The following is a 22421-nucleotide window of genomic DNA, read 5'->3' as shown; positions in this document are numbered from 1 at the left end:
TGTTTTTTCCAAACTCTGCTTTTTTTTTTTTTTTTTTGTAAAATTAAAATGAAATGGGATAAGCTTGTTTTGTCAGCTAACTGAATTGAAAGCAAAGGAATCCTTGAAAAAAAAATTTTTTTTTCAAAATATTTTGCTATTAGAAGGCAAAAAGATGAAATTAATAAAGTGAGGTGAGAACCTATTTGCCTTTCACTGTTCTTTCTTTTTTTCAATTTTAAAAATTGTTTCGGTTATGCAATTCAAAAATAGGAAAAAATTGCTAAGACATTATTAGTCATTGCTACTTTTCAGTAAGGATAAAATAAAAACTGAAGGATGCTATGTAGGATGTATATCAGTAAAGAAGAAGATTGCAAGATAATTTAGTGCTAATGCTACTTCATTTCTTTTTTTAAATTCAGGATTAAAATAGTACTAGACAAAAATATGTGTCGATTAAAAACACGAATCTCAACATTTCTATTTGAATTTAAAATAAAATTGAATTCATTTCTGGAATGAGTTGCGGCATGAATAAAAGGCTATGTAAAATGTTTTCAATTAGATTAAAAGCAATTGTCAGTTATTGAAGTCGATATCATTTTTGAAATCTGTTTATGTCCGTAATTTGATCGAATTTAAGAATCGTACTGTTTAATCAGACACGACCAAACAGTTTTATTGTATGTTTCACGATTCCCTCATGGCCTTACTTAACTATTTCGGTAATTCAATTAGATAACAAAATTTGTACAATTGAATGTCTTCAAGACTCACACTTTTAGATATTCAAGACTGGGACTGTATTCAACTGGCACTACCGATTCTACTTTCGCCTTTTTATTTAATAGGCCTTAATAGGCCAGATACGTTTCAAATTGATGAATTTTGGACTCTCAAAGTTCATTCATTTAATCGACTCACAATTAATAACAAAAATGGAAAATCACTTCATTCCGTATATCAATTATCGTACTGCTTATCCAGTCAGTTGTAATATACAATACTGCAGGGCACAACGTGACCTGAAATATCCACGTAGCTTAGTTTCCTCAATGGAACCTTACAATCCTATAAATTACTTTCTAGCATTACAAAATATTATTGTTTGTCCTTTATTCTTTATTTTTAGTTTTTTTCTTTCTCCTCGCCCACTTCACTTATTTTTTATTTTTTGAAAAAAAAAATGAGAATATGCCCAATTTGATATGGCCCAAAAAATTGGGCCATATCAAATTCAAAACAAAATAAAAACAGTTTAAAAGTGAAAATATATCTATCAGTTCAAACGGGCCACTTATCCAAGTCCTTTTTATATATATCAAAACGAAAACTTTCGCATTTTAATGTGAACTATTAAATCAAAGGCATTTATTTATGATGAAATATACACCAATAATTAATTGCTATCAATCTCCCACTGCTCTTTCCTTTTTCCTAGTCTACTTCCTAGCATGCATCCTCATATATTCATTTCTTTCTTGATAGAGCGTCACTGCTGCAATTTCCTATTTACAACCTTTCCAAATCAATATTTACTGCAGCTTCCGGCAAAAACTGGAAGATCGAAGGTCGGTTATCACCATTAAGTTTGAAAATTTGCTCGCTATAATTGATCATCGCGCTTTCGTAAAAACAATGAAGGAATCGACTGTAACGATGAACGTTGGAAGGATGATGGTAGTGAACTGCAATTTTCGTTGTATTTGCATTTTAAGAATTAAAATGGAAGGTAAATGCAAATTCATATTTGAAGTCAAGAAAATAGAATTGCAAATTTTTCGTTTCAAGATGAATGAATCGAAATTTATAGAAAACAAATATAGGAGTACCCAATTCGGGAAAGTTGTATATTTGATAGAAGAGGTAATACGGCTGCCGTTGACCTTTCACCTGAATGGGAAGATATCGTACCATGGCAAGATTTTGCCTTCAAATTTCTTGATATTTGCTTCCTACAGAATTTTCAGTTTTTATTGTATTTGTATTTGCAGTTTTTTTTTTTTTTTCAGTTTCTAATTAGCACGGACAAAATAAGAAAAAGATCCCTGATAGAAGTTTTAAGTGGTGTAAGGGAAGCGCGAGATTTTTATTAGCAGGGTATTTCAAATCTAAATCGGAATATATTGAAACTTTAATTATTCAAACTCTAATATATACAGTAAATTTTTCAGTCAAAAAACTTTTGAATTTTCATTGTATCTCAGCGTTTTCTTTCTTATTTTTCAAAATCTCAACATAAAATCCATGAAGATAATTACCAAGAATTTGCAAACTTCACAACTTATTATTTTTTTTTTTTGGTATTACTAGGAGACTGTGATAAAGACAAATTGAAAAGACAGAATATATAACGAAGTGCGAAGATATTTCAACCTTGTAGTTAAAAGACATAAAAAAGCGTTAAAGCAATACTTACCATCTTGGCTTCCATTTTGATGACAAGTCAAATGATTTTTTGGACGATACTATTTGACTAGAAGCAGTCGATGCACAGATACTAGTAGAGTCATCACTGGTTGCAAGCAGAGCGCATGCTTCCCTGAATTCAATATCGCCGAAAGCATCAGACAATACACTTTCGATATCAAAAGCATTTAAAAGCGAGTTGGTAGATTGGCGACTGATATCTGATCGAGTCGACGATGAATCTCGTAAACCTACAATAATATGGTTACATTCTCATATGGCAGTGTTTTCATAACAATTTTTTTTTCAATAATTCTTGTGAGTAAAAATTTAGATACCAGGGGATAAATGCATATCCTCTTCAAAGGTAGCAATATTTGAAGAATGTATGATATCGGTTTGTGTAGTAGCATGATGTGTACGAGGTATCGGTTCACAAACTTGATCCATGAAGCGTTCCAATTTCGAATTTCTTACAAATTTACTGAACAACATTGATCTAAAACAGAAATTGTCAATGACAAACATATATACACAATTCAAATTACGTACTGAAAGAACATGTAAAAATGATGAACAAGCAAAAATGTTTTAAGCATGATAATCATTTTTGAAAGATTGCTCTTCACTTAGTCGTTATCGGATATCCTTTCTTTCCAGCAGTTCAATCCACTTCCTTACGATAAGTACAGTAAGTAAAAAATTTCTAATTCTGGTATGAGTTAGGAAAAATATACCGAAATTTGTACTAGAGAAATAAAAATAGGCTTCTTAACATTTGATTTGTTATGAGTGCAGATTCAATCGCTGTTCTTATAGCTCATTTGATAAGAATGTAAATAATATCAATATCAGCGTATCAGATTACTAATATTCGTACTACCATTGCAAGCAACTGATATCTAGTTTATGTTAACTTACTGAAAATCATCATTTGGGGTATAAAATTTTGCTTTTTCCAATGCTTGTACAGTGCGAATAGCTGGAATGTGTTTCCATAGGTAATCAATTAAATCACCACCTCGAAGTGTTGGTCTTGAAAACTGCATTTCTCCCGGACTATTTCTACATGTTTGTGCTGAAATTATGGTTAATTAATAGTTGAGTGTTGGGCATTTCTTTAGCTTTCATTCTATTCCGTTAAGCTACTTCTCTAGACAAACAGCAATCTTTACAAAGAAGAAAAAACTCACCTTGTTGCTGCTGATACTCTTGTGATTGGTGCTGAAATGGTATAGACATTTCTGATTCGGATTCGATATCAGAATTTATTTCAGCAAGTTGTGATTCGATCATATTATTTGCGATACGCTCCGCAACCCATTCTTTAAATCGGGTTGGCAAACTCCGCATTGCTTTATATTGTTTATCCAGAGGAACTGTTAGCAAACCACCTGAAATAAAACATGCCGCATGTATCATTTAAGTATTAGATTTCATAAGATTGCATAGATTAAACAGTTTTTGGCACTCATTTCAAAAGAAGAAAAGATTTCAAATTGGGACAAGTCCCGATATTGACAAGTGTCTTCCAACAACAGACACTACGAAAACCAACAGATAATCATAAATGAGTATTGATTACTTCTTCTCTAAACCTGTCTCCAACATTAATTAGCGGTTTAGAATAACTGGGCGCTTTTTGCTCGTATAGCTACTGTTATATGCAAAATTCTTACTAGCCATTCCAACTTCAAAAGGTGAAATTTTGCATTCATAGTCGACTTCGTTCTTCGCAATAGCTGCTACCCGTTCAATTTCATCAATGTACTCCTGTAGGAGCTGTCCAAGAATTTTTTCTAGAGCTACCTGAAAGTAAGGAGTAAGGCAGAGGGATGAAATAGCAGTAAAAACAAATTAATATTATTCTCATTTATTAACTAGAGAGAGAAAATTGGAATAGAAATGAAAGAAAAGTTAGAAAAATGTGATAACCACTTAATGGGATTAGTTTTTTCTTAATGAGATTTCATTACTGCTGAAATACCTGAATTTTATCAAAAAACGGGTAGAAACTTATTAATCAACTGTAACTAATTAAATTTTCAGGCAAAATGATTCTTATATTTTTTAAAACAAGTGATAGAATTTTAAAAATTTGTTTAAAATATTTATAAAAATTCAAAATATTTGAGAAATTTTCGATGACTAACTTGAATAAGGTTAATGCACATTGATAGCAAGGCAAGTCCAATGAGGATTAGTAGAAAGTAACCGAGCATCATATCTTTATTACCTGGAACAATATCGCCCAAGCCAACCGTGCTGAAAAGTATTTTAATCAATCTTTAACTTCACTTCCGTGCAAAACTATTCAGTAAACTGATACCAACCAATGAAAATTGATGAAGTGAAAGATCAAATTTAAAAAGTTCCCAAATTTTTTAAATATTAAAAATCAAATGAAAAAGTTTACATTGCGAACAATTCATGCCAAGTACCTTATGGAGACGAAGAAAAAGTAGACTGAGGTGAGGTATCCCCATTCAGGCTCATACAAGCAAAATAAAGCTGCTGAAAAACCGATCCAGAGAATGAGCATTGCTAAAGCGATCGGAATCGAAAATGCATTTTCATGAGCACTAAAATATGGTGTAATAGTTTCCAATTTTTTTTCCAACTTTTTAAACTTTGAAGCTCAACAAAGCTAAATTAAAATTCTTACAATTTCCTGCTGCTTTGCTGCATAACAGTGGTAATTTCTGGATCTAAATCAACTTCTTTCACAGTTAATGAATGGTCACTTCCTGTTGTAGGTGGTAAATAAGTACGATTATACAGTGTCTAAAAAGAATTACTTAATCTCTATTCCAATTAAAAAGCAAAAAAATGAATCGAAATTTTCACAGTTAATAAAATTATATTGGAACGTAATTCTACAACCCACTATGAAGAACTTTATATAACTTCTATTTAAAGACCAGAAGGAATAAAGAGCTAACCTTCATGGTAATGCTTATTTTCCTCATACCTCCCACAAATTTTTTTCCTGTACTCCGTGATCGTTTGTAGAATTTACGGAAACTTCTAGAGAGTAGTCGACCAACATCTTTGAGAATAATTAAAAATATTGGGATGCCGAACATGATATAAAATATGCTGGCTATTTGACCAGCAAGAGTTTTCGCTACCGGTAAGCCATAGCCTAAAAATAAAGGACAGTAAAACAAGTAGAGAAAAAAATGAAAAAATAAAAGAAGGGAAAGAATGAAATTTTTCATAGGAAAATAAGTAAAAAAGTGATGGGACGAGTGAAAAGCTAAATATAGAAAGTGATCGGATCGGAAGGGAAACGATTTCATTACACAACTCTTAACTGACGTCATCATTCTTCTATGTCAGGATTAAAATGTAAAAGCAGTACGGATGGTTTTAATCATTCCTCTTCTTTCCGTATCCTCAACAGACTCCAAAATGGATGGATATGGATGTATACCGATTGTGGTGTACAGCTGTCCGGCATAGAACATCGAGCCGTACCATGACCAGGGACTAGTGGCGTTCCGCTCACGGATGATACCTGTCAAATTTGTGTAATCAAGGAACCAATTGACAGCTTCCTCCGCATATCTCACTTGTAAAGATTGGTCGCGTCTAATCACATTATCATCACATCGTAGTTCTAATATTCGTTTTATTATCTGTAAATTCAAGCAGTTCATTTATTACTCATTTAACTTTCTTTTCAATAAAGCCTAAGTTGAAGAGACATATGCTTCTGACAAAAATACTAAACAACATCAACTTATCTTTCTCCATTTCAACTGTAAGGAATAGAAACTACTTTAACTGGCAGGAGCATTATCTTACCTGATTAAAAGCATAGTTGTAACTTCTACGGAACAATTCTCTTTCACGTAAATCAAGCTCCAATTCGAGCTTACGGAAAATAGCAGCTCCAATCAGTGTATATGAGATCAGTATAATAAATGGTAACAAATTGTTTAAATGGAAATTCCGGTAAGCCTGTTGTAAAAAATGAAATATTTTGCGCATTTCGCATTATCCATTGAAAACCCTTACGTAGTTCTGAAATTTAACATTTCATGAATAACGTTAGAATTACTCGAATAATAACAGTTACGACGTACTTTAATATCCTTAAATGTTACACTTTGATAATGAGATTATAGGATAAAACAGCTCTCTTTTGCCAATGTTCACATATGTATAAGATTTGTTCTAAATGATTGAAGTAAATTATTGATTCCTATCACATCAATAAATAAGTCAGAAATAGTGCGGAATAAAGCAGAAGTATTAATTAAGAAGTGAGATATCAATTAAAGATTTAAAACATTCTTGACTTCTAGATTTCTAACCATGAAAAAGTAGATTCATTTACCAAAATTGGACTGATGAGAAAACCAAATGAAGTAGCTAACTGTATTTGAATTTTAAGCACTTTAATGTCTGCTGACACATATCTTGCAGAGGACTGATAAATTTCAAATTTATCTATTCAAACATAAAAAATATTAAAATCTCGAAAAAAATTTCGAATTTTATGGCAATAAAGTAAACTTCAACTCCCGAATGCTCTGGCTATCAGTAATTGAAATCTTAGCACTGATAAAACAAGTTTAAACAGAGGTTTTTAAATTATTTATACATTTTTTGCATAGCGTCAGGAAAGGGTTCTGCTAGAGAAAATAATTTATCATTCCGTAGCATTTTCAACGCATAGACATTGACTAAAGAAAATTTTAAGGTTTAAAGAAGAAAGATTTGAAAAAAGAGAAATGGTAAGACGATCAATTAAGCCAAAACGAATATTACTGAAATTGCTATGTGGTAGTAATAAATTCCTATTTTAAGCAAACTGAAACATAATACCTCCGGAAGCATTGTATTCTAAGAGCACCAGAAGAAAGAGACTGCATCAAACGAATTCATAAACTGGTTAGTTTTGAGCAGTAATTAAATGAAGCTTTCAATATGCAAAGCAAAGAATTATTCTATGAAGGGAAATAATCATTTTTCATCAGGCTTTCTTATATCCATGATGATAATGGAGAAACAGAAAACTGCACTCCTTTCCTCCATTCATATCATATCAGCAATGATTATATTATCGAATTCTTCATAACGAAAAGTATAAGTTTATTTGAACAGAGAGATGACACAGAGAGTTCATGAACTGCTTATTAATTAAAGTATCCGAGCACGGTAACATGTTGGAAATGTTTCTTTTTTTCTTCTTTTTTGTGAGAGGAGAAAGTACATTGCATCCTTAAGTGTATTTAATTAATTGTAGTTAGTTTTTCGGGCAATGGATTTGCTGATTCGTAATTTATTGATCATCGAATTCTCACCAACATTACATATATTTATATACATATAGTAATAAAAGATAGGATATAATTTCTTGATATTATGATCTAACAAAAACGTATCTTTTATACCGGTAAGATTTAGAACTTTGAGTAGAATTTGAAAATATTATTTCAAAAACCTCGTAATCAAATGTATATGACTAATTGTAATTGCATTTTATCTCATCCTAAATTAACATTATATTTAAGCAGTATCTTTAAAATAAAATAGATTTTAAGATATCTTCTAATTCTGAAATAAAGTCATCATATTCAGCTGACATTTTCTGTAAGATCCAAAAATATTGCCTCAATCAAGACATTTTATTCTTTATTCACTTCAGGTTCCTGGCCAATGCAATAGCTCATTCTTCGAGTAGTCCCTCACATATAAATAAAACTATTGCATTCATCACTTTCTCCTCGCCAAACAAATCAGACATTTTTGATGTTTGCGAATGAATGCTTAATTCTGTGTAATCAGATTTGCAGCTCACATAAAGACAAGCGGCACTGAATTGCTATAATACATTCTTATGTTTGCTCTGTTTAACCAGTCAGATTTAAACCATCAACAAATACTGCTCTTTTCATTCACTTGTCCAGTCTAATTTCTCATAGCAAATAATGAACAAACTATTGTTTTTAATGATTAAATTATTAAGAACTTCAACATCAACTGATATATGGGTTGAAATGAAAGCAGAAATTTGTGCATACTTCAAAATTAGTAAGTACTAATTTTATGATGACGACCGTTAAATATTATTTTTTTAATATCCAATTTAAATTTATAAGTCAAATTTTGTTTAAGGATTAGACACATCAGTTTAATGCATTTTAAAACACTTATTAATTTTTATATATATTAAATTTAAATATCCAGAAAACGGAAAATTAGTCCTCTCTCAGCCAATCAGATTTAAACTGTCAATAATAATTCTAATATATATCCTCTAAAATTAAGACTCATGCAATATATATGTATATAATACTTTTCGTTTTATTAAGAATTAATTTCTTACCAAAGTCAATATTCAATTAAAATCGGCAGCTTTAAATCATTAAAAGCTTTTTATGACATGATTGTGACAAGAAAACATAAAGGACTCACATTGTTTATATGGGATTTACATTTAGAATATTCTGGCAAGCAAAGAAATCTTTTTTTTTTTTTAAAGTGATAAACACTAAGTACTAGCAAAATTAATTCGAAGCTGGGAATCAGTGAGAGCTGTATTAACTAATTTTTATTGTGTTGAGTGCTAATTTAGTAACAAAATATTTTATAAATCATTCTAGTCGCGTAGATGAAAATAGCGAAATCCAGAAACACTACAAAACGAATGCCAAATGCACAGGTTTCCTTTGATTTTGCTCGAAAAACTCATCAATCCATAATATAACTTTTAATCTCATTTAATTTATGATTATTATTGATGAATTGCTGTTTTGCAATATTTTAAAAAAAAAATTACAGAGCAAACGAACAAACGCTTTAAAATGATGGCAAATTTAGGGCTTAAGTATATACTGTGCTTAAGAGTTGCATGATGATCTGTTGAAAAGCTTATTCTACTAATTTTGTTCTACAAAAAAAAAATGTCAAATATTTTTAATAAAAATGAATAAATGATAATACTGCAGTCTGTTAATTAATTTCGCTGAAATGAAATATGCATGCTGGAAACCAAATTCTCTATAATAATGTCAAAGTGAAAACAGATGGAAAGCAATGCGATAAGGAAAACGAAAAAAAAACACTGGTGGTTTTGAGAACATTCCGCAAAAATGGAATTTTTCAAAAATTCTTTTTATTTTATTAAATTTTTTGTTAAAAAAAAAAGGAAAACGCTTATTATTGGGAAATTTTTTATACTGATTGATATCAGTCTTCAGGAAATAGATCAAAATTTCTCTCTTCCAAAAAGAATATCCAATTAATCTTTGATAAATGCACCTGTGTTGAAAAAAGTTTTTTAATTTTAAATATTAAAATAAAAATAAGACTGGCAATTTAAATTTATGATGAAAGGTATGCATATTTCAAGAATTCACGAAATGAAATATGTAAAATAGCTGCAATGATTGAGATAATTTCTAATTTAGTTGAATTGAAAAAGACAGCAAACGAAGAAAAATGCTGACATAGATAATTTATAAATGTTCCTTATTTTTTTCTTTTTCTGATTATATTCGCTACGTAATTAAGCTAGCTGTCACAATTAGCAGAGAAAAGAATTAAAATTAAGCAGATGAGTGCCTTGGTAAGTGAACCACATAGTTTTAATGAAACGTAAATTGAAGATTAGCATATTAACATTAAATTACTTTTTATGAAATGAAACTGTTACTTTCTTAACATATGATTAATATATGATTACCGCTTATCATTCTAATGAAAAAGGAGTCGAAAGAAACATTTTCCTGCTCAAAAACAAATATAAATTCATGTGCATTGAAGTTATTTCTACTGCAAAACCTAAAAAATCCACAAAAAAACTTGAAGATTGCAATATGCCACGTTGAAATCACATCATATCTTATCTTGCTGATCCATTTTTTATTGAAATACATTACCTGAGAACAATCATAATAGAACGCCACGGAAATGGAAGAAATATTCATTTGATTTTTTGATTTTCAGTAAACAGTTTTGAACAATAAATTCAATGGTATTTTTTATCATCATGAAATTTGTATGAAATCTTAAATAAAAAATTTTGCTGTAAATTACGTCTATGTCTAATAAGCTTTAAACTGAGTAGACATTAATGCTACTTATACTGTCAACAAAAGATTATTCCAGCTGAACGGTGGAAATTTGTTGAAAATATGTTTGTGCAATTTTTTCACCAATCTCTATTACTTAGAATCAGGTAATAGGGAAAATTTTCAATTATGTTTATATCATTTTGAAGATTTTAAAGCAACAAATTCAATTATTGGTCAAACGCAGAAGAACAGTCGTTGCTGAAATCTTTTTATATGAGTAATGAATTAGCTCGGATAAAATGGCTAAGATATGATTCATCCTTCACTACCAAGTTTTTAAGGAAGACGTTGTTTATATGCCGGTTCTGCAAAAATTAGTTTACAACTATTAGATCTATAAATTGCAATAAAGCAACAAATTTGAAAGCAGCTAAAGCCTCTTAAACATTGTGTAATGGAGGTAATGAAAGCCTTTTTCAAATTTTTCAAACTAAATAAAAGAAAAAAAATTATAAACTTCATTTAGTGAATAAATGAGGAATATAAAATATATGAAAAAGAAAAAGAGAACTGTTCAAAATTTGGAAAAGAATGCAAATAAACAACAATAATTATGAAGTTAAAGTGATGATGTAAGTAGAGGCAACTGGAAATTTTCGAATGTCTCATCAAACTCAGCTCTATCGAAGCAAGAAAAAAAGAATTGATGGATTATACCTGATAAAACTCAGCACTGCATTAGTACTGCAATCAGAAATGTGTTTCAAGAAAGCCAACCTCACTCTGTGTTTTTCAGAGCGTACCAGAAAAACCAAGCGGAGCTTATTTCAAATGTCAATTTTTTATATAGCTATACGAATGACTTCATATGCATTTAAAGAAGTGATATTCACAATATTCTGAAATGATTGTTAATTAGCATGGCCGCACTTTTTGTTACCATCTCTTCAGGGTTTATTTTTATTTTTTTTCGGCTTATTTCTTTTTCATGGTATTCATTCTTCTCCAACGGTTCTTAAACATCTCCACATCAGAGACTGGAATCGAAGGTAATATAGCTATTGACAATTCCAGGTGCTCTCATTGTCATTGTGGAATGTTTGGTTTACCCATCCTTTTATTTTTGAGTTTCCTGTCAATCTCAAAGAAATACTTCACCAGTGCCCATTCTAACAAGTTGAAATTGACCAGTCGAAAAGCAGTTATAAATTGGAAATGTGCATATCATAGTTTCAGTATTTGGAAATATTGATAATTTGGTAATAAGAAAGCAAGAAAACAGAAAGCTATGATATTGTGCATTTAGAAAGTGTGAATCTTATCGAAGACAAAATTTGGATTATTTTTAAAAACTTCTTTAGTTTCTGTTTAGTAGAAATTTTTGTTATACTGTTCAGAAACTCACGAAAACCAAATCACTTCTGTTCCTATAGTTCGCATTTTGCGGAAGATTCGAGGGGAAGTCTAAGAGATACAGGTGCCGTAATTAAATGTGAGAGAATACGAGTTGTGCGAATTGGTGGGAAAATAATATCATATTTATATACTTCATAAAAAAATCTATAAAACTGTTTTCCTATGCGGATTTGTATTCGCACAGCAACGCTGTCTGATTGATTTCATATCACAAACTGCTTGGCATTCTCATATTCAAACACACCTATCAGTAAATTAATTCAAGAAATAACACCTCGTAGAAAAAATTGTCAAGTTCACTAATGAAAGTAACGGTAATTATTCAAGCTTACATAGAACTCAACGCTTTACCGTAGAGGACATCACAAAAAAATTAATTGCGCCAATTACATATATTCACTATTTGTACCGAAATGTCCGTTTTCCTTGCATCTCTAGTGCCTTTCCTTGCTGACACATTAGTACCCGAATATAATGATTTACTAGTTACATCTCATTTGATACAGGTAATATATCCTTATTAAATGACAAAAAACCCACAGATAAAGCGATCAACAACACTGCTGTAAAAAACGAACTTCACTGCTAATAACATACATACAAATAAAGTTAATTTTCCATTATGTTTCCATTCAGGAAAATTATAGAGTAGTTAAGATGCTAATTGGGATAATAATCACTTAACTGTCTCAATATCCAGTTTGATGAAGCAAAAAAAGGAATCTTTTATGGAAATGGCGAGAGGAAAAACATCATAAACAACTCCTCACTGAATCTCTTATTCTATTGTTTTCTCCTACCACCAGTTGCGCATTCCGTATCTGAAATGAAAGCAAAAAGAGAAAATATGAAGCAATTTGTTATTATGACAAGCTAACAACAAATTATTCAAAAAAAAACCGAACAAAGTTTTATAACACAAATAAACACATCCAGAAAATAAGAAAAATGATCCGAAAACAAATAAAAGCAAAAACAAAAAATAAAAACAAAAAAAAACAAAGACAACAAAAGCAAAATTACAATATATTAATATATATATATATAAGTTGGCGTGATTTTTATACGTTTATTTTTAACTTTTCTGCCGCGTCGGAATGAATAAGCAATATTAGCTTCACTATTAAAGGAATCTCTCAATAACTACCGACTATCTTAATACTAACCACTGATTGACCTTGACACTATAGAATTGGTTCTAGAGGTTTGGGGCACCCGGAACTTTCAAAATAAATTCACTATATAAATAAATTCAAGAACCACCAAACAGAAGAACTGATCGTTACATAAATACAACTTCTGAAACTTATATGCTTTCACAAGGATTTCATTTAAAAGTTTTCGTATCACTATGAGTTTTTAAATCTTTTCAAGATTTTGGTAAATCTATGTCAGCTTGATATTCACTGCACTTTTTAAACATTTAAATGGGAATTTGTCGCAGTGCTATTTCATTTATTCCAAATTAAAGTTCCGAGTGCGCCTCGTCCTATATGACCAACTGATGGTATCTCGCAACAAATACTCTCAAGATAGAATTCAAATTATCAATAGTTTCATAATGTAAAACATCAGCATTATCGGATGCTTTGTGCCATACATCCGGGAATGGCAGAGGTATGAGATGTAAAATAGGTACATTCAGATTCAGAAATGGTACGTGATCGTCTTCTATTGTACTATAAATTGTTCGAGGTTGGAATATTGGTTGTAATGGATGCAAACAACCAGTTTTCTTCAGCTCCATTTCTGAAAAGAATACAAGAGCATAGAACTCTGTAAAGTAACTTGGTATAATAGATGATCGCAACCATAGCAGAAAGTCACTGCAATAATGACGATTGCTTTATAAAAGTAAAGTTAATCTTATAAGGAAGCAATAACACTAGAAGTGATGCATCAAAATGTGGTACAGAACAAAAAAATTCAATTAATAATGTATTATTACATTCTGCAACATTACCATTTAAAAAACTGCAAGCAACACATCCTAAAAATTCAAACAAAGCACCAACCAATTTTCATCATTTCCAAGAACGCATTTTTGGATGAGAAACCATGAAAGTAGTGCAAAAGTGGATTTGGTGCACCAAGTAGATCGAGTAGGATAAATAAATCCTGAAAACAGTAACACATTTCGCCGTTAGATTTTTAATCTGGTTCTTATGATGCTCCATGTAATTTTTGGGAGTTTGTTAATTAAATAGAATAAATTAATATAGTTCTTATCAAAGTTCTAAATCAATACCAGTAATCTTGAAGTCTTCATAAAATAACATTTCAATCTAAATTTTTTTTTTACTTTAATCACTTATTTCTTAGATGTTAACAGTTGAATTTTATGTACCAAAAATGTGTCAAAAATAATGCGCCAAAAATTATTCTTTTCTGATTACAAAACCTAATCAACAAAAAATTGATAATCACCATTATGTACTACTTTTATATTTTTTACATTGATTTCTTTATTATAGACTTTTCTACCAATAGAACAAGAAAATAAATGAACAAAGAGCAGAATCAGAAATTTGATTTTTAAGCAAAAAATTTATGGAAAACCATGTGATTAAGCAGAAACTTAGTAATGTATCGTAAACAGCATTGTAAAATAATGAAATTTTACAAAAAAATTAAAGTGGGATTTGAAAAAGAGGCATTCATGCTGATAAAACTACTTCAACTTCATTATGATTCACTTTCAAAAAAAAAAAAACGAAATTAATTCATAAAAGGTAAAGTAAACATTAAATAAGGATATGAATTTGTGTAACAAAAAAATGAACAAAGACAAAAAATTAAATGGTGATAAATGCAAAAAACTCACAATTCGATCAATTTCTTTTTTAAATTCGAAAGACGATTGAGAAGTGTTCATGAAATATTCTCGATTCCATTTTGAAGCTAAATGACGAGAACCATACAATGAATCCATTTCTGACCACTCATGAAATGCTTCCTCACCATCGAAAAAGATCAATTGAAGAGTTAGATCCTACAAAAAATAAATAAGTAAATGAATAAATAAAAATAAGATAAATAAATACATATTTATCTATCTATTTAATTTATTTGTCTATTTATTTGTTTAATTAATTAATTTATTTGTATTTACTTATTTGGTACATATTACATTATATATACTCTATAGAATCGTATGTTTGTGCACCAGTTAGGGAAATTTTTATATGGCTAACATCAAATTCCGCTTGAACAGGATTTCCATCAAAACAGACTTACTCTTCTTCTACGATTATGCAAGTATGGACCAAGTGTGCGTGCCATTTCGAGCAGCATCGCACAAGGCACCGCAGAATCAGTTGCACCAATAAAAATTTTTCTGTAATAATTATTGGTAATTTATCCGCAGGTTATATCCCTATTATGATTGATATATGACATTAAACAAACAAAAATATGCGTTCGCTATGTATCTACATCACATTAATGCCTCTAAAAAAATCAGAGTAGTTATAAGTGGTATTAATAATGGCGGATAAAAACAATAAAACATTGTTTAAACTTCAAAAATTGAACAGATTACCCTTCCAGCACTTTTGAATCATAATGGCATGCAAGTACAAGTCGTCTAGGGACGCTGGGATCATGCGTAGCAATTAATGTTCTGAATGACTTCATGCCAAGGGGAGTGGCTTCATCGAATAAATCCCATTCAATCGTAAAGCCTAAAGCTGACAATGTCCTTGACAAATGCTGAAAAATTCTATGGTCGTTAAATGTAAATAGATCAAAAATGTAACTCCTCTCTACTAAATATTAGACATACCTCACTTTTAATCATTTTAATGTCCCTAAAAATTATCAGAGACAAAAATTATAACAAAACTAGTATTTGATAAATAACGTTAAGTGATAAAAATGTATTTTCAATTAAAAGAAGCACTAAAAGTAACAAAGTAGAAAAGTAGTCTTATCCGCCCTAATATAATTAATTGCATTTGAAAGTCTCATAGTGCCATCAATAGCCAAATGTTCAACAGGTGTGGTATACGCTGCAGAAGTTGCAAACGGAACGAAAAAGCGCTGCTGTATCATATGATTTAAATAAATAATATGTCAAACGAAGGAATATTTAAGATAAAGGGGTAAATATGGGCACTTCATGTCTTTTCCGGTTATATCTGATAAGTTATCACTTCTGGAGATGAAATAATTACATGACGGAAATTTCTCAGATGTCTGAAGAATAATTACTGAAAATCATACCTCAGCAACTTCTTTATGAGATTGTGTGCCAACAATTCGTGGGACAAGAATTGGTTCAAGAAGTTCTCGAAACTTTTGCCGATCGTTCATAAGGCAGAACTTTTCTAATGAACTCCTAGACCACTGAAATCCCTGTTTGTCAGCGGCACTTGCTAAGTTATCTATTTGCTGAAATAAATTAAGCATTTGCATAAAAACCGAATTCATGAGAATTTCTTGCTTTAAAAAAATGCACTCAGAAAAAGGTGCATTTTTACATTTGATCGCGGAGATGATAACAACTCCATTGCTAATTTTACTTAAAAGTTAATCAAAGTTTTTTATAAAATCACATTTCAAGTTTCAGACTACTTTGATCGCAATTTTTCCTTCTTTCCACTTAAACTTAGGCTTTGATTTATAAAAAATAACCCGAGATTGCCGCCATTGTGCTCGTACAGCACGTTGGTTCAGAATGAAATAAAGCAAGAAAGCAACTTTCGGGAAGTAAAGTGAAACGAATGTCATTCCTGTTTCCACGAAGAGATGAGAAATCAAAAAGCAATGACTGAAGCGCAGATCCAGAAAAAATTGACGAGAGCAAAGGCACTGTTTCTAAATCAAAGCTAGTCGTGTTTGTTTGCTCTTGCTGTCGACTGTGATCTTGAAGCCTTAAAATTCCAAATATTTCATTCAAAAAAGATAATTTTTTTTCACAATATAAACAGTTTGAAAAGAGAAACTATCTACTTACCAATTCTTTCTATTGAATTCTCTATTAAATTGGAATGAAAACGACATCTGATAAAATAGAACAAACAAAGAAACAAAGAGATTTTGATAAAATAGAACAAACAAAGAAAAAAATTTCTGATATAAGAAAACAAAAAAGAGTTGAAGTAAATAAAGCAAGCAAGTTTGTCAAATGTCTAAATGACAACACAAAATAAATTATTTGTGACCACAGGAAAACTGACAACATTAATATTTCACTCATATTTCGATGGTAATAAACAAATCAGGCACCAAAGAAAAAGACTTATATACAGTTATAAGAAAATTTCTGCAATGTTTTGAAGAGAATAAATACGAACGAATTTTTGGAAAAAAGTTTAGAGAAAAATGGAGCATTTACCGGTACAGGAGAATAAAACAAGGGACAATAAAAAAAGAGAAAAAATGTGTGCGGCAAAAAAAAACGATCGATAAAAACACTAAAAAAACTCTACATCTATCCAAAAGCGATTGGTATTAAATTATTGTCACCTGACATGCACTGTGACTTAGTTGAAGAACTAATGTCATTAAAAAAACCACCTCAAATACAAGATATGGATGATGACAAGAAAATTTATGAGTTGTGCGGACAGTCGGTTCTAATTTCTTGGGAAATTTATGATTATGTGTATCTCACGATCACAATCAACATTAGGTAATAACATAAGTTATACAAATTGTGCTTAATATTCCTTCAGATACCTTTGAAGGTTCTCTTAAAAAGATTTCTGGTTAATGCCACTTTATTCATACGACAACAAATTTATCACTCTACCTCTATTTTACGTATTCTCATTTTTATGCCTAACTAATGGATAGTAGGGTCAAGCCTGAAAATTAAATCAGATGGATAAAAAATGAAAACAAAAAGAACTACGGTGGACTTCTTAATGACTTGCAACTACTGACGGTTAACTCCCTACAAGAGAAATAAGACAATTAACAAAAACAAGTGAACTTTAGAAGGGTGACGTGCGTAGGAAAGTGAAAAATGAAGCAAATGAAATAATCAGAATTTAACAAAACATACGAGAAATCGGGAACTGTGCCCATACTTTTATCATTCTCATACTCTTACCATTCACTCCACTTTATTTTCTAATTTACTTCATGGTCGTGGCTTGTTTTTGGTGATTGCTTCGATATCTTAGCCTAAGTTTTATAAAGTCTAAACTGAAGTCAACAATTTAAGCGGACCTTCCACTCAGAATTCGTCCTTTCCCATAAGTTGCTTGAGATGAAAAAACTGAAGTGGAGGACTCATGCATCCGTTTTCGATGATCACTGCTCATATACAGGTAGAGTGAACAATTCGAGAAGTGACTGGGGTGTCAGAGAGATCAATGTGAGATCGGCAGCATAGTCTAAAACTTTCTCTAAGTAAAAATCGTAAAGCAATGGCTTCCACATGATTGCAAATTTGATGTCATTTATATATTGCTGCAGAAAAACCGAGAATAATATGTCAATAAGCAAATAAATTCCCAAGTTTTTTTACTCATATTGCTTATATATTCAAGGCATAAAAAAGAAACAGCATATCAAAAACGACTTTAATTAGATTGCGTTTTTGCCATATGAAAGGTAAGAACAAGGGCAGTAATAGACCAAGACAAATACCATTCAGAAGGAAAAAAAGCTAACAATGAAAGAGATTTTCATTAACAAGAAAAGTTTAGAAAAACTTCGACACGAGTCGAATATCCACATTATGTTCAGACATTCTCCCTTGATTTCCCGTAAATTTTAAAACTCGTCAACTTCCATTGGAAAGAAATGATAAACATGTGCCAGAAAACGCAGATAAAGGCATTAACTAATGAATGAGTAGTGATTAACATTATAAAAACAAAAATATTTAAACACTATAGGAAAAACAGCAACAAGTCAGTTCACAACAACAGTAAAAAGTATTTTCAACGCAAATGCATAAGTCATTCGTGCCGACGAAAACCGAATAATCGACCCTGATATTTCTTCACCGATGCAACAAATGCCTCCTTTTCGGACTCAATTTGATGCAACTTCTTTTCCTGTAATTCAAATTTCAAATTTTTTTCCTGTTACAAAAAAAAAAGAAAATATATAGTTGGATACAGTTAGATAAAAAACATTTCTGGTGTCGTCAAAATTAAGAATTCCTTCGAAATCAAAACTTAAACCAAACTTAAAAAAAGGAAAGTATTCCAAAAATGCTAACTAATTCAGCAACTCTCGTTGCTCTTTCTCTGAATTCTTTGAGCGGATCATCAAATTGACTATAATATTGAAGAGTAGGCCTCACGTCATCAACGTCTGACAAGTGTATTGCTGGAAGAAAAGAAATTTTATAAATATTATTTCTGACCTGACTTCATGAAACAGTTTTATTCAGAATAAGAACTAATAAAAACGAAATGAATTACTTTTGAGTAGTTCAGCAAGATCGACAAGTGCTGTGTCATCAAGAGTGCCGTTCCATTTGGGCAACCGTAACACATTTTCTGGGTTAAATCGAAATGATTCCGGATCAAAATCAATGTAGATGACTTTTGACAAATCTCTATTCAGCTTAGAAAGATCCTAAAATATTAAAAGTAACGAAAAATACAAAGACTGTTAGTTGGATGGAAATTGTGGCTGGACTGACCTTAACATAAACGCCATTCATGTACTTACAGCAATCACGATACAGTTTGTACATGATTTTCTGTTTGCTATCTAAAGCTTCAACTATTGGATTTGCGTTCAATGCAGTCTCTGATGTATAAATCACGACTTCAAAGTTTGGATACCCAATTACGTCCAACAGATAATCTACTGCAGGACGCTTTTTGACTCGATTTCCCATTTTGTACTGAAAATTATTCTATTTAAAATAAGATTTGTATAAGAACTGGCAGATGTTTGCTATATGTTACTGTTACTCAGCTATTCAACTTTTTACTTTTAAAGTGCCGTTCTTTTCATTTATTACGAAATAATGTCAAAGACTAACACTCCATTCTGGTGCCACCAAAACATTTTTTAATTCAATAACAATGGTATACTTAGGTTGCCAATATGGTGGTTTCAACGGATCCGGAAGAAGTTTATCTCTGGATGGTTCTACCACGAACTGCAAAAAATTCTATTTGAGCAAATAATGCGAGCTACTGTACATAGGAACACGTAGATAGCAGCTTCCACTTAATAAGAAAAGAGGAGTAGGAGTGAATTACAACAATCCATTCAATCCACATATACCGTTTCTCACCACTGATAAAGCACAACCATATGTTAATTCAAGAATGAAACTTAGAATTGAAAGAAGCAAAACTTACATTTCTCCATGACCTACAAGCTTCTTTGATACGATAATAGGGAGCTAATATACCCGTATATGTACTATCTTCATCTATTTTCATCCATCCTATAATTTTTCAAGATTCGATATAAATTAACGAACTAAAAGGACGTTTAATCTTTTCTTTTTTTTGTTTATTATATGGTCCGCACTGAAGTCATCTACTAAATGAATGCATAGAAACACTAATTTCACTTAATAATACATAGTTTTCGTACTTTACATGCACCAATCATTTTAAGTAAAACTGCCTGCTATCACAAGTTTTTATAATCCTGAAACTGCAATTGGAATCATTACCGTAATACAAACAGAAGTATAGAAGTCCACAAAATGTGCTACCCGCAACGAAAAACATAGCAAGTACTGTACTCCTCTTCCTCTTCTGCGTATTCTGATCTTCCTTTGGAGCAGTTTTATCAACCTACGACAATATAAATTACTCAGCGATTTATTGCGCTGATCACATATATCTGGAACAAGCGACTAAACTCAAAGAAGATGAAATTTACCGGTAACCCACATCTGTTCATTAATATTTCCCACTTAGTGACAATTATATTCGGTCTCACATTTATTTTGGGAAGAGCTGACGTTTCAATGCTTTGCACATCCTGTAATCAACAAAAATGTCCCAGTCCTCTTTAAGAAAAATACAAAGTATCATGAATAAATCACCAACATTTAACACTAGAATCCAAGCTGTCTATAACTTACTTCGCTTATCTTGTATACTTTCTTCTCACCGCCTTTCTCGACAAATTCTCCACTGCTGTTACCTATATCTTTCACATCGTGAAGCATACGAGAACTTCCCTTGCTAGCCTTAAAACATTTGAAGCATTTCAAACAAAAGAAAAAAAAAAAAAAACATTATTAGCTCAATGCAGTCAAAAATAACCAACCAGTGGATATCTGAGCGACCATGCTATCAAGACAGCACGAGTATTCCCAAATGATGATTCTGTAGTAAGAGTGATTCGGCGGAAAGGACAAAAAGTTTGATGGCTTACTATCCTGTTTATACATCGATGAGACGTACGAAGGATACTAACTGGAGAGATAAACATCAATTGACTGATTTCTTCATTGAATCGAATCACCACTACCAATTCTGTCGCTGAAAGATGCACTTCATCAGGACTGCTTAGCCTATCAGTTATCTATCGCAATTCAAGCATCGACCCGCTGGGCGTTATTGTGAGTGGATGATGAGTCAGAGTGGTTGGCAGGTGTTGGCACGTGTGGCGACATTACATGTAGACTTTTTTGTGAGGTGATGCTGATGTGATTGGAACACTTGACGAGTCGTGCAGTTAATATATGTCTATTTCAGGTGTGCTCATTTGTTTATGTAATACCCAGGCTAGTTACTGTGCTCCGCACAATTACATATGTCATCTTCAGCGTTAAGCAGTGGATGTAGAACATTTCTGTTTCGTTCCCGCCTTCCGCAAACAAATATAAGCAGTCCTTACGCCGATCCGACACGTACAGAGGTGAATTACTGTCAGTAACTGAAGATTTAGACCAGTATAAAATTTAAGCGCGACAATTTTTTTACTGTATTTAAGAAAAGTGATGTAAAATTATTTTTTCTTAGGAATAACAAATCATGAGCTTATTTTGAATCATCTCATATCCCTCGGCATATCTTTACCCGCTAATGCAATAAAATTTTCGAAGAGAATTTGAAGAATTATCTATGGTTATTGTCATTTTAATTAGTGAATTTCAAAACTTTTTGAATCAACATTGCGGGTCTGACTTACTTTTAGAAGTTACTTTTGGAAGTTTTCGAAGTTAAAATTTCTCAAAAACAACATTTTTACTGCTGCTTGTAGTGACAGAAAGTGGTGGAAATACTTTTGAATTTGTGTATTTCAACATTTATTCCTTATATTGGATAAGATCATGCTTTGCTACTTTTCAGTAACAAAAAAACTGCTAGATCTTTGAAAGGTATGTGTTATGTAAATTTTATAAATTTTTGTAGGTAAAAATCCAGGACGATGTTTTTGTCGTAGTAAAAGGTCCCGTAAAAAATACTGATCCGCATTTATCAAATCCATCAAATGGATCGCTCACATTTATCAAATCCATCAGTTGGATCGCTCAATTGGGTACAATTACTAAGAAATTCTCCTTTTGGCGTTAATTCCAAAGAACCGGTTATATGACAGATGCAGTTGAAGCTTCAAATTGTAATGATAATGTGTATATGTATTGATTGATTTTGAATATTTATTTTCTGATATGTATAAAGACTTATTTTAGAA

The 22421-nt window shown here is 31.3% G+C and overlaps 4 protein-coding genes across 4 annotated transcripts; 1 reads left to right on the top strand and 3 right to left on the bottom strand.

Annotated features, from left to right (window-relative positions):
* Window positions 1-961: 961 nt before the first annotated feature.
* Bma-twk-12 (Uncharacterized protein) lies at window positions 962-6387 on the bottom strand (the record flags this gene model as incomplete). The annotated part of the gene is made up of 14 exons (XM_001901793.2): window positions 962-1007; window positions 1502-1588; window positions 1815-1937; window positions 2402-2642; window positions 2730-2890; window positions 3313-3469; window positions 3585-3785; window positions 4071-4200; window positions 4545-4656; window positions 4833-4973; window positions 5057-5175; window positions 5334-5536; window positions 5828-6032; window positions 6202-6387. 14 exons carry the CDS (start codon window positions 6385-6387, stop codon window positions 962-964), a joined length of 2112 nt encoding a protein of 703 aa, XP_001901828.2.
* Window positions 6388-13326: 6939 nt separating this feature from the next.
* On the bottom strand, window positions 13327-16568 carry Bm4681 (Uncharacterized protein; the record flags this gene model as incomplete). The annotated part of the gene is made up of 7 exons (XM_001901794.2): window positions 13327-13586; window positions 13853-13955; window positions 14662-14829; window positions 15075-15174; window positions 15379-15548; window positions 16062-16229; window positions 16473-16568. The coding sequence occupies 7 exons, from the start codon at window positions 16566-16568 to the stop codon at window positions 13327-13329; spliced, it is 1065 nt and encodes a 354-aa protein (XP_001901829.1).
* Window positions 16569-18751: 2183 nt separating this feature from the next.
* Bma-scpl-4 (Uncharacterized protein) lies at window positions 18752-21212 on the bottom strand (the record flags this gene model as incomplete). Its single annotated transcript, XM_001901795.2, has 10 exons — window positions 18752-18850; window positions 19018-19127; window positions 19223-19379; window positions 19447-19653; window positions 19795-19914; window positions 20120-20208; window positions 20443-20566; window positions 20655-20756; window positions 20860-20967; window positions 21048-21212. The coding sequence occupies 10 exons, from the start codon at window positions 21210-21212 to the stop codon at window positions 18752-18754; spliced, it is 1281 nt and encodes a 426-aa protein (XP_001901830.2).
* Window positions 21213-21536: 324 nt separating this feature from the next.
* Window positions 21537-22300, top strand: Bm479 (Uncharacterized protein; the record flags this gene model as incomplete). Its single annotated transcript, XM_001901796.2, has 2 exons — window positions 21537-21641; window positions 22139-22300. The coding sequence occupies 2 exons, from the start codon at window positions 21537-21539 to the stop codon at window positions 22298-22300; spliced, it is 267 nt and encodes an 88-aa protein (XP_001901831.2).
* Between the last annotated feature and the right edge of the window lie 121 nt (window positions 22301-22421).

The sequence above is a fragment of the Brugia malayi genome, assembly GCF_000002995.4.
Source record: "Brugia malayi strain FR3 genome assembly, contig: Bm_v4_Chr4_scaffold_001, whole genome shotgun sequence".
Taxonomy (NCBI): Eukaryota; Metazoa; Nematoda; class Chromadorea; order Rhabditida; family Onchocercidae; genus Brugia; species Brugia malayi.
The sequence above is the reverse complement of the archived record's forward strand: the minus strand, read 5'-3'. Positions and strand labels throughout refer to the sequence as shown.